General features: G+C 46.5%; 1 protein-coding gene across 1 annotated transcript in view; it reads left to right on the top strand.

The window, feature by feature from the left end:
- The first annotated feature begins 414 nt into the window (after positions 1-414).
- SIAH3 (siah E3 ubiquitin protein ligase family member 3) overlaps positions 415-16,321 on the top strand; it is a 67,065-nt gene continuing 51,158 nt past the window's right edge. Inside the window, exon 1 of the mRNA XM_079137355.1 lies at positions 415-664. Within this exon, the coding sequence (XP_078993481.1) occupies positions 530-664 (135 nt within the window). The 5' untranslated portion in view covers positions 415-529. The remainder of the gene's footprint in view (positions 665-16,321) is intronic.

Here is a 16,321-nt window from a genome sequence, read left to right as displayed (position 1 = left end):
GCCACGGTCTGCGTTATCCATCTGCCTACTTTGGAGCGGGGTGTTTTACTATTTGGCGGTTTAAACGCTTTACTTTTTTTTTTTTTTTTTTTTGGCCAGGGCATTAAGAAAGAAGGCTCTCATGTTAAATTAAGTCAATTAATAAATGGAGACACATTAAGCAATCAATTTTGTCAGCCTATCTCCCCAGCATTATGTATGGTTGGCTGTAATCACAAGATAAATGCAATGTGCTGATCTATGGTAATGTTCAATAATACATTCTCCGCCAGGCTCAATTCATCAGGGAGTTTCGGTAGGAGAGGCATTTGTTATTGGCTGTCTCTGCACCTCAAGGATAACATTTCTGTCCTTTTGATTGGCTGCCTCACTGCTGCAAGATTCTAACCGTCTTATTTTGATGATGAATATGAAGGCACGCTAAGCCGGGCTGGAGCGGAGTGTCTCAGAGGCTGCGCTCCTTCTAGAGCCCAAGGACTTACAGCTTCCTCCGCCGCCTTCCTGTGCCAACCACCCCCCAAAAGTTGTGATGCTTTTCTTTACCCAGTGCTTTGGGGCTGTGTTAGATCTCATTCACCTCCGGTTTCAGCACTACAAGGCTAAACGGGTTTTCTCTGCTGCGGGGCAACTTGTCTGCGTTGTCAACCCCACGCACAACCTAAAGGTGAGTCGCTGCCTCTCAGCCTGGCGGGTTCATTCGGCTCGTGGACCAGTCTTTCCTCCCGCGGCATCAGCGAGCCTCTGGCGCGCCTGGAGCCCCTTCCAAACACCGGTGCTGGGGCCCGGGGCGAGTCGGCGGGGCTTGCCTCTGCTCATTCTCGCTCTCCAGCGGGCTTGATGCTCTTGGGGACGGTGTGCTCTTTCCCCGACTAGCAGGAAACACCGGAGCGATGGGCTGGTGTCTTGCCCACGCCGGCCACAGGAGCAGGAGGCGGGGCGGGTAGATGCAGGTGTTGGAGAGAGTATGTGTGTGCTGGGTGGGTGAGGGGGTGTCCCCGCCTCGCTTTCAAGTATTTGTGGGCAAGTGCTCAGAAGATAGAATTTGAAAAGTTACCCAAATCGCTGTCTGTCCCATGTGTTGGGAAAGGCAGTTAAGTACAGGGATTTTGGAAGCCCCTGCTGGCCCCTGCTGGCTACGGCTACAGCAGGACTACAGGACTGAGCAGCCCTGAGACAGGGACCTGGGAATCGGTGAGGGGACTTTTTCTGCAAAGTGTTCGCCCTTGTCCGCGGACTTTGTGTGTCTGTCTGGTGTTGGGAGGAGTTGAGCTTATTTCCTTCCTGCCAGCTAGATGTACGCCTTCCTCTGAGTACAAGGGGCGCGGGGGGCGGGGGGGGGGGAGCTTTGCTTCAATTGTATAATAATGAAACCAGCTTGGAGCCGCGGCTGCCTGAAGCCCTGCTGGCAGCTGGGTGCCGAGCTGTGAGTGGCTGCCTCGCTACTCCTCTGGTGCCCTTGCCTCTGCATTGTGCCTTCCGTCCAGGTCCTTTAAGAGAACAGTCAAAATATGGGCTCTAAAAAGACCACTACACCTCACAGCCAGGACTGATGGGGAAATGAATGAAGAGCCACTGGCCAGGGGTGGTGGAAAGGAGGGGGAGAAAACGGGGTGAGGCATGGTGGGAGGACTCAGTTGAACTCCCCACACGAGAAACTCTGAGCCACCTTGACTCTGTCCTGAAATAAAAGGCGGGACTCTTTGGGAGTTGCTTTCCTGTCCTCCCCACTGTACTGGAAGATTGAGGGCAGGGGGCGGGGCCAGTCTGTAGCAGGAATGCTGGACAGCGTCCAGAACAGATCTGTCATTCTGAACACTGCTTCTGGGTGGAGTGTGGGTGTCACCTGTCACTTTATGAACTCTCACCAGGGAGCTGTCCTCAGCTGCCACCCTGCAGACCTGTGTTGATCATCCCTCCAACCCCCATTCCTGGAAGTCCCTAGGAAGGAGAGCTGCCTGGAGATCCTGAGGCCTTATGCCAAGGTCAGCTCCAGGTGCAGGAGCCATGGACTGTATTGGAACCAGTACGCTTGACCTGACCTAGGAACTGACTTTCTGTGGTACCCAGCTGAGACTGATACCATCTCACTCAATATCTCTCTCTCTCCCTCTCTCTCTCTCTCTCTCTCTCTCTCTCTCTCTCTACCCCCTCTCATTTCTTTCTTCCTTTATAGTTTAGTTTTATAAATGAGAACTCTACCAGTCATCCCTGACAAAGCATGTGTATAGCATGCATATTAAAATACAATTCTGAATTCCATTTTATGGTCGCTTTTGAGACCACATTCAAACTCCCATTATTTTGTCACTTTACATTAGTTAGTTCCCTGTGGCAAGAAATTTTGTTTACTCCTGTTTTGCATTTTAATACCTTTAAAAATTGTTTACGAGACTTAGAGTTTCTGAAGTTTGAATTTATATGGTTCATTGACTGCAGTTGATGATGGGGAAGAGAGGGGTTCGGAGGTCTTTGTGTGGGGTGAGGGGAAGCCATCTGTGGATATTTTTCAGTGATGTCTGCTTGGATATTGACATTTATTCCTGCTGCAAAACCCAGGGGTTCAGAGTCAGGGCTGGAGGTCTTGAATTAGCTCTGACCAACTGTATGACCTTGAATAACTGAACTTCTCTGAGACTCCCCTTCCTCACCTTCAGAAGGAGCATAGGAATATTTGTCCTGGCTCTTCCATAGCTTTGTGAGTTTGCCAAGAGATACAAGGGACAAATGTACTTTCTAACACTATCCTCCAAAAAAAAAAAAAAAAAAAAAAAAAATTATGTTTTTGCATACAATTTGTAGGAACTTCAAAAGTTGTCACTTAAAGCCTTCAGGCAACATGGAAATCATATAAGCAGGAACATAAAAATAGGTGACATATGCTTTGAGAGGCTATTTTGCACGGCTCACTTTTTTCACATACACTCTGATTGTACTTTTCATTTCCTATTTTAAAAAATCTACTTAGGGATTTTGCTCATAAAAGAATTGCCATAGGTTAAAAATAAAAGCACATGGAGCATCTGAATGCCCAGGCTTGGAGCCCAGTGCAGAGCTCAGAGCGCCGCTCAGTCAGTCAGGCTGCTTCTGTGAGGATCTCCACCAGCATCCCAAGCTCAGCCAGGGTCTGGATGGCCTAGCAGTTAAGTCTCCTCACACCTGAGGGCTAACTGCCATTTGCAAAGTTTCTAAAGGAACAACCCTGAAAAAGTATCACTGCCCCACTGCTTAGATTAAAAAGTGTACAAAGGCTCAAAAGAAAGGTTCCCTTTCTAAACATTAATGTCCAAAAATAAACCACAGAAATATGCCTTCAATGTAATAAGCTGTGATCTACCTAAAATACATAAATAAATAAATAAATATCCCTCTTTTTTAAGGAGGGAGAGAGAAAATTAAAAAAAAAAAAAAATGGGGAGGCAGAGAAGGAATTGTGGTAGTATAACCCAGAATAGCTATTGATCTGTGGTGCCTGCCCACACTTTGTATGACAGGCTGGTACATGAAATTGTGAGCAAGGACAGAGAGACTGAAACCTTGTTTTCAATTTTCTGTGTTGCACATAGCTACAAATAAGGCTGGGAAGCCTATGTTTTTCCTTGTGGAAGCACTTTTACATGCTATATTTTTTCCTGGGTTTTGCTGGGAATTCTAACGACATCCAAGAACCTGAGACAAATGTTGGGTTATAGTCAAAATTCACTTACTGAGCAGAGTAAATCGTGTATTTACTATGCTTCTGTAGGTCACCTTCATTCTCAATCTCATTATGGTGATGACTCAGTAACCTGGGATTCCTTCAAGCCTCATGCCTTTTTTTCTAAATGGAAGGCAGAGCCTTCCTGGGAACTGCAGAAACTATGGTTAAAGCATTACACCTGAATCCTATCCTAATTTATAGGGTTCTTCGGAGTAACTGGCACTGTTAGAGACCTCAGCTCTGAGAGGATGCCAGGCAGTGGAGCAAATAGGATTGTTTCCCTGTGTCTGTCTCTGTTTGTAGGGATGACTTCCTGCAAAGAGCAGGGTTTCAAGTGATACTCCCGCTTTTCCTTCCCACTTCATGAGAAGTGGGCCCCAAGGAGCCAGCTTTCTTGGCTACCTGCCTGCCCCCTGCTTCCCGGGCCACAGAGGTATTGCAATGCGGCGAAAAAGCTGCAGGCGGCGCTCTTGAGGCTCCCGCGCCTGGTCCTGATTCAGCATTCCTTCCTTTGCTTGTTTCCAACCCAGGAACCCTTCGTCTCCTGGCTCCTCTCCCATTGGCACTAGCTGCCCTGAGCAGCACTGCCTTTGGACGGCACCCTTTGAGGGTGGGTGGGATGACCAGTTCTTGCAGTCAGGTTTCTCCCAGAGAAGGGTCTGCAGCACTAGCCTGAGCCCTTCTGAGGTCAGTCTTTAGCACTTCCCAAGTGGATAGTGACTGAGAAGAGAGGTCTGTGTGACTTCCTTCTCTTAACCACAGGCTTTGAAACAAGTTCCTGTAAAAAGAAATGCTTTCTGAAAAAAAAAAAAAGAAAAAGAAAAAAAGAAAGAAAGAAAGAAAACCCAAAATGCAAAATACTTTCTGTCAAACGTCCAAAAGGCCCTCTCTGATACCTCCATCCAGTGCCAGCATTATCCCTGAGACCCCAGTGCCCTCCTCTGCATCCTGACCTGGAAACATAAGTCTTCCCATCTTCCTGGAAGAGAAGGCCATTCCTGCCTCCAGCCAGCCAGATCCCTCCTGCTGTTCTCTGTTGTAACCATTAACCTTGGGTTTGCAGACAGAAACACACAGAATGGGACAATGATGGCTTTCAGTGCCTGGCAGATGTGAAATCTAAAACTGGAGCGTTTCAGTACCATTCCTTGTAGCATTCCTGTGCCTTGCATTCTAAGACCAGCCTGTGGGGAAGAATGTACTCTGAATGAGGGAGGAGGAGGGAAGGGGAGGAGGAGGTGATCCTCAAAGGAGAGAAGCAGGAGAGATGTGAGATGTGTCATAAAGCCAAGCATCACCTCTAACTGTTTATTGGGGTAATCTCTGGAAATCCCGTGCTGCCCTGGGGCTTCACTAACTGGTTGACACAGCACAGCAGGCAGCAGCAGGGATGAGAGCTGAAGACCAGAGCAAATCTGAGCATTGTTTTTAGAGTGTGCCCTGCGAATACCTACCATAAAGCAGCTCAGGGCTTCTGACGGGATTGTTTAACAGCAGGTATGTGGGTTACCCATTTCTTATTTCACACAGCCACCTTGAGGCTCCATTCCCAGTCTTCCAACCAATTTCCCCATCTGTCTGCCTAGACTAGAGTCACTTCACTGCTCATTAGCACTGGACAGGGTTTGGGGAGAGGTAAGGGAGGGAGGGGGTCCAGGCTGGTGGTCTGTGCTCTCTGAGCTTTATCCTAGAGGCTCTCTGCAGCCTCTTCCAGCCCGTTGGTATTGTATGACACTCGACTCTACGGGCGCAGGCACAGAGCAGTCAAGAGCAGCTTTTCTGGTTAATGGTGATTGCAAATGAGGCTCCTGAGTCACATAACGGGAGGCCCAGAGCCCTGAGCAGTAATTTGGTTAGCTGTGTGCTAGCGATTGAGTTGCAGGGAAGGCTGAAGCAGGCGACTTGCAGAGGTGAGCAGATTACCTCTGTACTGCATTTGTCCAGCAGCCCAAGTAAATTTTGTGACATCCCTTAACCATGACCCCCTCCACCTGCAGGGACTGTTTGGAAAAGTAGAAAACTGATACTGCAAGCTTTCTTTGAAATCCACAGAGAAGTCAGAGCTATTTGGATGGTATCACCAGGATAAGGCAGAATATTTTTCTAGGAATTAACAATATGGAGAAAGGGCACAGTGGCGCATGCCTGTAATCTCAGTGACTCAGGAGGCCAAGGCAGGAGGAGCCTAAGTTCGAGGTCAGCCTCAACAACTTAGTGAGGCCCTAAGCAACTTAGGGAGACAGTGTCTAAACAAACAAACAAACAAATAGAAAGGGCTGGGGATGTGATTCAGTGGTTAAGCACCCCTGGATTCAATCCCATTTTAAAAGAAATAATAAGGAAAAAAAGAAAACTCTTGGTGAAGGTATTTTACCCTTAAAATGTCATCTTCACCCTACCTTTTTCCCCCAGAGGGATCAGTGACCTGTTTAGATGTGCAATGCCACAGAGGAGGGGTTAACCTGGAGAAGGGAGACCCACCCTCCCACAGCTCAGGGAATGTGGGGAGAACGTCAAAGCTGGGAGATTAAACCTTATTTTAGAGTCAAGGAAACAACATGTGTTCACTTCCTGTAACTGCTGTAACGAATTACTACAAACTAGGCAGCTTCAAAGAGCCATCAAGCACAGAAGTGCATTGTCTGTCTCACAGTCCTGGAGACAGGAAGTCGACAGCAGGTGTTGGCAGGGCCAGGCTCCCTCAGAACTCTCTAGGCAGAGTCCCTCCTTGCCCCTCCCAGTTCTGATGGCTCCATGCACTCCTTGGCTGGTGGCTGCATCCCTTCCATCTCTGCCTCCATGTTCACAGGCCTCTTTCTCTTCTCTATGTTGTCTCTATGTTTATCTTTTGAGGACACAGGCGACTGTACTTTGGGCCTGCCTGGATAACACAGGATAAGTTCCCCCACATCATCCTTAATTTATTCACACCTTTGGGAATATGATATTCACTCTTTTTCTGTATAAGATAATATTCACAAGTTCAGGGCATTTGATACGGTCATATCATTTAAAACCATTATTTGACCTCCTGCATGACTTTTGCAAAGTCTGCCTAATTAGGGACAGAAATGAGGTCTTTTATTGCCAAATCTGTATCATAGAACTGCTTCAAACTGCCTTCAAATTATCCCAAGCTAAATGTCCCAGGTACATAAGGTAGGAGCAAAAACATGCTAGGACTCCTTACTGTATCTTATCACCCCACTCCGGGCCAGCAGTATGACCTTATGGGCTGCCCCACACATCCCATCATCCCCCTTCTCCAAACCCACATTCCTTAGCAAATCACAGTATCTCCATCCTCCTCCTCCTTTATTCCTCCAATTTTTTTTTTTTTTTTCTTTTTGGTGGTGGTGGTTTGGGGGTCTATACTAAGGATTGAATCCAGGGCCTTGTGCATGCTAGGCAAGCTCTACCACTGAGCTACATCCTCAGAAGTTTTAAAATTTTATTTGGGACAGTATCTCACTAAGTTACTCAGGCTAGTGTCAAACTTGTGATCCTCCTGCCTCAGCCTCCTGAGTAGCTGGAATTACAGGTATGTGTCGCCATGCATTTCTTTTATTTCAAATTCTTTCACAAATCATAGAATTCATATGCATGCATATGTACCATATTTGAAAAATCAGTTGATAATAAGGTACACTGTAAAAGAGTAGAGCTTTGTATTTTGTCCTTGGTGCCTACTTTATAAGTCCACAAGATCAATACTGGGAGAAGAAGTAAATTTGGGGGGAAAATCTTGAGCTCTATGGGAGACATGTGAGGTCAAATCCCAAATGTGCCACTTGCTGACACATGGCCTTGAACTTAGCCTCTTAGAGGCGCCAAGTCCTCATCTATAAAGAAACCAATGTTCCCCTTATCTGGTGGCTGTGAGGATTGAGGGAACTCACCTCAGGCACGTGGCCACCGGGGAGGAGACTCATGGCAGCAGCTTCTGTCAATATGCTCTTAGGGTAACGGTGACTCCCCACACCCCACACCTGGCTGTCTCCCTTGGCCTTCCCTCTCTCTGCCAAGCGGTACTCACTATTTCTTTCTGGCATTTATTTGCCAATTGTCTTTAGCCTTAAAGGGAATTTTAATAAAATAATTTCTTGCCTTATGCAGGTCACACTTGTCCCTGATGTTTAGCTCTACAGTGCTGAACACTATTGGGTTCTGAGTCTGTGGGAACGGGACTGGATCTTGGGAGGATATGTGTGCCCACCTTGGGACAGGGGTTGGTTGAGTGGTGTGCCCTGTCATTCACAGAGACAGGAGCTGTGCAGTGCAGATAAATCCCCTTCTCCACCCATCCTGCACACTTGCCCCTTATGACTTATTCATGGCTTCTTTCAATTAGCAGCAGCTGGAGGAAGCACATGGGTAGGTGGCTCTGTGAGGGGCATCTGACTCCACCTCCCAAACACGCACACTCACATGCACATTCACACTTACACACATATGAATGATGGCCACCCTGAGATGCCCACGTGGGTGGACCCGAGTGGCCACTGACTAGCAGTGCATATTCAGAACAGCAGTGATATTCAGATCACAGGTGCAGAGCCCAGTCAGTGGGGCAACCTGGTCCCCAGTGGGCTGGAAGGAAAAATGGAGATGAACAGGATCCTCCCCCGGCCCATCTGTGACTCATCACTCCAGGATCAGGAGAGAGGTGAGGGGACAGAGCAGTGCTGGGAAAGAAAGAGTAATGTTTTAGCTGAGTATGTGTTTGAGAGTCAGACAGATCTGGGTTTAAACCTAATGCTGCTTTTCTTTTTTTTCTTTTTAGTTATGCATGACAGTAGAATGTATTTCGATATATCATACATACTTGGAGTATAACTTGCCATTCTTGTGGTTGTACAAGATGTGGAATTTCACTGGTCGTGTATTCACATATGAACATAGGAAAGTTCTGTCCCATTCTTTCATTCAGTCTTTCCTATGCCCACCCTCCTCCCTTCCCTTCATTCCTCTTCATCTAATCCAATGAATGTCTATTCTACCCTCCCCTGCCAATGCTGCTTTTCTTGAGTAACATCTTTTAAATTTTTTATTTTTAATTGACACCTAGTACGTGTACAGATTTATAGGGTACAATATGATAACTCAACACATGTACACAACGCACCATAATCAAGTCAGGGTAATCTGCATTTCCACATCGTTGAACATTTATCACTTCTGTGTTTGGAACCTTTGGACTTCTGTGATATCTTTGACCTCTTTGAGTCTCATTTCCTCATCTGTATAAGAGTTGGTGTAGAGAATAAATAACATGATACTCGTGAAGTGCCCAGTACCTGGCACATCGTAATTACTCCATCAACAGTAGTTATATTACCAGTGCTGTTAAGTCCACTTCCTGAAATGTATTACCTGATGCACAAGGTGTGACTCGGTTTACCTAACTTGAATAGGTGAGCGAACTTCTATAACTGGATGTTGGGAATGAATGGGCAGGGACAGCAGTAGAAGGTCCCACCCGTTGAGGGACCCGGATTCAAAGCCTTGTGTGTTCAACAAAGAGAACCAGAATGATGTTCTCTTCAAGGTTTGAGTCTAACAAATGAGGTTCAAAGGGATCACAGGACGTGCCCCAAGTCCCAACTAGATGGGCTGCAGTAGGGCCAGTCCAACCCTCATGCTCTGTGTTCAGCCACTGCTCTGCCTCTGCCACCACCCCAGGAGGGATGGGCGGCTTGGTTAAGGACACTGCCTCTGTGTTGTGTCCCCACAACCGTGCTGGACATCTTCCCAGAGGACCCTCATTCTCAGGACATGGCCTAGGTATAAACCTGCTGGCCATCAGTGGGGCAATAAAAAGGCAATGTTCCTTGTGTCTCTAGTGCTAAGTTATAAAGACAGGCAGGGACAAGACTCCGTGGGATGCCACCAGAGCCACATAACCATAAATCCCAGACTGTCCAGTATCTCAGTGGATCAAGTTCTACCAGTGAAGGTTACATTTTCATCTTGACCGTGGGCCCAGGATGAAAGTACCATCAGAAAACAGGTCAGAAAGCAGCCTAGTGTTTTTCAGCACAAGAGCAGGGTCTTCGTGGATTATTTAGAATTGTGGTCTAACTGGAAATGTCAGTTGTACTTGCACAATGCTGGCTGTATCTCTTAATAATTTCTTAGACCTTTAATGTATTTTTAATTATGAATCCATGATGAGAAAGGAGCTGTGTGCTGCAGGGCTGTCTCCAGCAGCGTGCGGCTTCAGACTCCGCAAGGAGAGAGTGGCCTGAGACGGGAGGGGCCGACCTGGCCCCACAGTGGAGCAGGAGGTCCTCTGCAGAAGAGAAGAGCATTGCAAACCACAGTTGGAGAGGGAAGAGGGGGAGAGGCTGGCACCAGGAAGGCCCCACAGAAATGGAACCAAATTCAGATCAATAATGCAGATTTTACAAGAGACTGGTGAGCAAGCCCAGCAACCGGCTGGCTTTGTAGCCAGACTTCATGGCGACCTTAGATCTGACTCACAGAAATTGGCCAAGATGTGCTGAGAAATCCAAGGTTAGTAGCCACTCAAAACCTCTTCTGCAAATTAGAATTCTATTGTGATTTTATCCTAGTCTGAGTAGGCTGCACGTTCTGAACCCTTCAGATGATAGTTTGTTACTGTCTCAGTTATGCACACGATAATAACAATAACAACAATAACAATCACAAATAGATGCCATACACTGAAAGCATGCTACAGCTAGCAACTCTGTTAAGTTCTTATGGATCTGCCACTGGGAAATAGTGTCTTGTAAATTCAAATCCTGTACTTTTAAGCATTTCTTGATATTTCATCCCTAAGAGTTTACTTTTCACAACAAACAATGGGCCAACTTACTTGACCCTAGGACTAATATCGAATATATGATTTTTCATTTTAAAATACTGAACAGAGACCCTATCTCACCCATCCTTGTGTATAAACACAGGCCCAGGTGCTCCAGCTGTTGGTGATGATTCTGGGCTGTGTTCTCTGTGCTTCTGTAGGCTACCCATGGAATTGAACCCCTGGGACCTGGAGCAGTGACTCTGTGTTCTTCCTCTGCTTGCTGGAATCACCTCCCAAATAAACTACCACATCCGAGGCCTTATCTTGGGCTCTGCTTTAACCAAGATTAAGACTGCGTGTGTGTGTGTGTTATTGCGTAACATTTATTGAGCACTTACTAAATGCCAAGCACTTTGCTAAATGATTCACTCAAATTGCTTTTTATTAAGAAAAGTCTCAAGATGACACCCCAAGTGTATGCCCAGTTACATATGAGGAATCTGAAGCCCAGGCACCAAGAGACAAAATAACTTGCCCAAGGCCCCATCCCACACATGAAACAGTTTAATGCATGCTTTCAACCGCTATGCTATCTCTTTCTCTCTCTCTCCTGATCTCAGAATAGATTGTCTGGAAGCTTCTACAAACAACACAGTATTCCAAATTCAGGCTCTCTAGCAATGATGATCTGCATAAATACCTTCAGAGAAATCTTTGCCACAGCTTTACCGAAATGCCCAACTCAAAATTATCCTGAAGAAAAGGACGTTTATGCTCTAGGACCTTATTTAAAAAACAAAACAAAACAAAACAAAAAAATGGGTTACCTGGTTTGACAGGTGGACAGCATGTCTGAAACTAAGACTGACCCCAGATCTGAGAGGTGTGGTCACCTTGTCAACATCTGACTCGCTGTTCAGTGACGATGGGAGCCAGGGACACATTAGAAATGCACATGCTGTCTAAGCACTAGGATAACATTACCCAGGCCTCTTTTCTCTTAAAAACGAAAGAAAGAAAGAAAGAAAGAAAGAAAGAAAGAAAGAAAGAAAGAAAGAAAGAAAGAAAGAAAGAAAGAAAGAAAGAAAGAAAGAAAGAAAGAAAGGAAGGAAGGAAGGAAGGAAGGAAGGAAGGAAGGAAGGAAGGAAGGAAGGAAGGAAGGAAGGAAGGAAGGAAGGAAAGAGTCTTTTTATTCAAAAAGAAAAGGCCCCTTTAAGAGCATGGGTCTTCCCATACAGCACCTGTTCTGTAAGAACCAAAGGCCTTTGAAACATCCTTTTTCATTAGCAGCCAGCTTCTATTACTGATTTTTTTTTTTCCTGAAATCAAAAAAGAACAAAATTTTAATGACCAGCTCTTACCTAATTTAGCTCAGCTTTTACCTTGGTTTCTGGTAAGCCCTTCTCCTAATATTCTACAAACAGCTTTTCTTTGCAAAACTGCCGGGGGAAGAACTGAGCTAAGAGGCATCAGGGTGGGCAAGGAGAGGCCATCCCACTGGCGAGGAATACACTCGCAGGCTATGCTCCAGGGCAGATACTGGAGGAAGGAGGGTCAGGGTCTACGCTCACGTTAGTGGCTGGAGGAAAAGGCTCAGGCAGGAGCCAGGCAGGGGAATCACCCAAAGATAGGCAGGACATGAGCAGAAGCCACCAAGGGCTGCAGAAGGCTCACAGATGACACTGAAGTGGGAAGAATGACCAGGACACCTGAGGGAGGTGGCTTAGACCTGGGTGATATGCCTTCACTACCCTTGGGTCCCCCATGGTGCCTACTTGTGATAGTGTCCCTCAGGGTGGTGGCGGGGGTGGGCAAGAGGGCTGGTGCTGGCACTATAAGGGCCAGGCTGTCCCCCCGGCCCCCCTCCCCATGCCCTGCACAGGCTTCCTTGTAGGCAGACGGGCTGCTGAGCACATCAAGAAGTTGTCTCACTGAAGCCAAAGTGATACATCTGTTTATGGTAATTACATAAATGCCAGTTGGACCCTTCTCAGCGTGCTTACTGGAGGAAGTGCCAGAAACACAGTGCTCTCCAAGAATCCGAGAGGAATTAAAAACACAAAGGCGAATTCCCAGGCACTTCCGCCCACTCTTGAAAGTACTTGGCCAAGGAAGTCTAATCTAGATCCCCAGGCGAAGCCGCATTTGTGTCCTGGCTTAGCCTCCTGTGTCAAGTCATCCAGCCTCGGCCTCTCCATCTGCTAGACCAGAGGGTGACAGTTGCTCTTAGCCTCCCTCCAAGGTGACCTTGATGTGTAGAGATGCGTATTCACAATTGGATTTATTTGCATGCAGCCTCTTCTCGAAAGAAGCTTGAGATGGTCAGGAGTAGTGGAGCATGCTTATAATCCCAGTGACTCGGGAGGCTAAGGCAGGAGGATCACATGATAGAGGCCAGTCTTAGCAATTTAGCACTTTTTAGAATAAAAAGTGCTGGGGACATAGCTCAGTAGTAGAGCGACCCCTGGTTCAAATCTCCACAACCTCGAAAAGAAAAAAAAGAAGGAGGAGGAGGAGGAAGAGGTTTTAGCAATTTGTGATGAGGTGGATGAATTGGGAACAAAGGGAAAGTAAGCTAATTGTACAAACTCAGCCCATTCATGGTGGGTGAGACACTTTAAAAATAATCTGTAGGAAGGAGGGAGTTTGAAATTATGAAAGGATGGGAGCCTCACACTGCAAGAAAGGGACACATTGTCACCGTAGGAATGACTGTAAACCAATCCAAAGTCACCAGAGGAGTCTCATTTTTGTCATCTGAGTGTAGAATCAATAAGATGGGTTCCCTTGTATATCTCCAGATCTTCCAAAGACATCTGGGAGTAGAAAAGAGAATTCTGGGTTTTTTTGTTTTGTTTTGTTTTGTTTTTTTTGTTTGTTTGTTTGTTTTTTCCATATGAGCCTGGGAAGACCAGGAACAGGCCAGGAGGTCACAAGTCCAAAAGATGTAGGATTCACACTGGACTATGCACAGGATGCTAGAACCTGCTGTTCCCCACACCTGGAGCAGGCTCCAGGCCAGCAAGGTATTTGCACATTTACCACTCACCAATTACAAAATAAAGATAATAAATGCAGTGTTCTTTATTCTCTGAGATCATGTGGGTATGTCCAGGCAGGTGGAAGGTGGTGTTTTCAGTGACCACCATAAGATTTCTAGGCAACTAGGGACCTCCAAGGCCATATCCAGCAGAAAGAAACAGGGCCATAGCCACCAGATCGGAGATCAGGGCCAGACTTTTCCAGATCCAGCTCATGCCCTCTCCTCCTCCATGAAGCCTGTCCTGATAACCCAGGGATAATCGAATGCTTCCCTTCTGACTCAGGGATCCCTGGATTGAGGCTAAGTGCAATGTTCAGACTCTGCTGGTTCGTTGGGGTAAGTGCAATGTTCAGACTCTGCTGGTTCGTTAGTTCATTTGCACGTCTGTCTATCTCAGATGGCAACTTCCTCAAGGGCCCGGTATTCCCAGGCCTAGCATAAATTAATGACCTGCACATAGTAGATGCTGGTAAATGCAGGACTAATTAATCAATGGAGGCTCAAGACTGCATGAACAAGGCAAGCAAGTGGGAGCCCTGGGCAGGGAGCTCAGGAGCAGGAGCCTGTGCCTCAGGTGTGCTCTACGGCAGGAACATGGTAGCAGGAAAGCCTCCAGGTGCAAGGCCAGAGCCAGGTGAGCAGTAAGACTTGGTCCCAAGCCCAGATCCCTCCTGCCTGAGCACAGAGTTGGGCCTCTGTGCTCAGACAGGGTCTGGGGTTGCGGATGGGTAATTAATACAGTCAACACAGTGTGATCGCGAGGGCTGAACTTTGGAGCCACACTACCTGGGATCGCTGTTTGGCTTTGGACTTACAATGGAGCTCTTCTTGGTACGTGTAATATGGGAATAACAGCGGTACCCACCCACTAACATTGCTCTGAAGACTGAATGAGTTAATGTAATTAAGTACTTGGAAGGGTGCCTGGTAAAGGGCACTGTATGGGTTTATTATTACCTGTTATTATTGCTGCTATTATGGTTGCCAGATACGAGGAGGGCACGCTTGGTTCATGGATCCTAATGGTGATTCAGTAAAAGCAGAGAGAAAAATCCAGGGGGCCTGACTTCCATCTGCTGATTTAGGGTTGTTCTAACCTCAGGTGGGCCTCAATGATCTGAAGACTGTTCTCTGCATGCTGTTGAGGAATGCTTTAGGCTCACTTTTTGATAGCCAGGGGAAGAGCCACCAGCACAGTGGTCTGCAGGTACTCTAATAAAGGAGGAGATTTGGGGGCTTTTTTTCTTTTGTTCTTCTAGTCTTTCTTGGGGCTCTCAGATCTACTGAGGACAAGAGAACATGAAAAGGACTCTTCAATTGTTAAAGGAAAGTTCTTTTCCACTTAGTTTTAAAAATACTCACTTATAAAGCACAAACTATGTGCCAGACACACTGTTCTAATTATGCATATTGACTCATTTCATTCTCAAAATAACCCTGTGAAGTAGAGCTATTACTACCACCACTTTATAGAAGAGGAACCTGAGGCACCGAGAGGGTAAGCAATATGTAGAGGGCCACAGAGCAGCAGGTGATGGACCTAGGATCGTGCAGTCAGGAGCCTGCCTGTATCTTCTACCCTGCCATCCTTCAGAAGGCCTCCCTTTGGGTAAATACATGAGGAGGTGAGTGGGTCTCATGTAGCCCAGGGTGGGTTAGGATGCTGGCTGTCCTGCCTGAAGCTTCCCTGCCTCTCTTGCTGGAAGGAAGGGGAATCCCCTGGACCAACCCAGATTCCCAGGGATGATTCTGAGCCACCCAGCTTTGGAGCTGAGCTCATAAAGAGCTGTCCAATAATCCAAGAACCCTCTGGTACATGCTGCCTTTTGGTTTTGGTCTCAAGATAGCTAAATCCTGATTTTTCTGTGGGGTTTGAGGCCCAGGAGATTTTCTCCCTTTTCTCTGAGCAAGCAGAGGAAGCCCAAGAGCAGGCTCCTTGATTATGGGGCCTTCACAATGGAATGGCCTTTTCTTTCCCCTGATAGAGATAAATGTTGATAACTCAATGACGACGAAAACACTGTAAAGTGTCAAGCGCAGCATGTTTAGTTACAAAAGCTAGGAATAATTGCTTCAGCCTTGCTGTTAAGAAAACCAGTTGTTGAGTCCAGGATAATTCTACTAAGAAATTGGCATTTGGGGATTAATTGTTTAGAATGTAATGACTGCTACAACCCAAACTAATAAGAACAGAAGGCAGTTTCCAATTTAAATTTTGGAAGTGAAACAGGTTTTGCCAGGCTGACTGGTACAGAATGGAAGGGTGGTGTTGCTGGGGAGATTTATTTTGTTTTGTTTTGTTTTGTTTTGTTTTGTTTTGACCTCAGCATTGGTTGGACAAAAAATAAGAAAGTGTTTTGCAAGAGCAACTTCTGAGACCACTAGCCAAAAGTCTGTGCAGACGCCCCACAAACGCTCTTGGTTGATAGTTAAAAGCCAGGCTGAGCTTGTCCCAAGACCCTGAGCAGCTTGGGGCTAATGAGGTCATCGGGAGTCACTTTGCTGGGGAGGGAACTGGTGGTTCTGGGCATCATCTGTCCCTGCACTTACAGATCTGACCTTCGGCAGATCACCTCCCCTTCATGAATCTGTCCCCTCCTACAAAAGTAGGTGGATAGCAGCACGTTCCTTGCTAGCCTCAATGACTGATCCAGGGGATCAAATGAGAGAGTATCTGTCAAAGTGCTGAGCAGTCTTCGTATCACAATGTGGTGGAGGGGAATATTTGGAGAAATTTCTTCCTTTCTAGTTCTTAGCCTTGCCTTATTCTAAAAAGGACTCTATGTTTCTTTTCTTTTCTTTTTTATTT

Source organism: Sciurus vulgaris (assembly GCF_902686455.1).
Source record: "Sciurus vulgaris genome assembly, chromosome: 4".
NCBI classification, from domain to species: domain Eukaryota; kingdom Metazoa; phylum Chordata; class Mammalia; order Rodentia; family Sciuridae; genus Sciurus; species Sciurus vulgaris.
The sequence above is the reverse complement of the archived record's forward strand: the minus strand, read 5'-3'. Positions and strand labels throughout refer to the sequence as shown.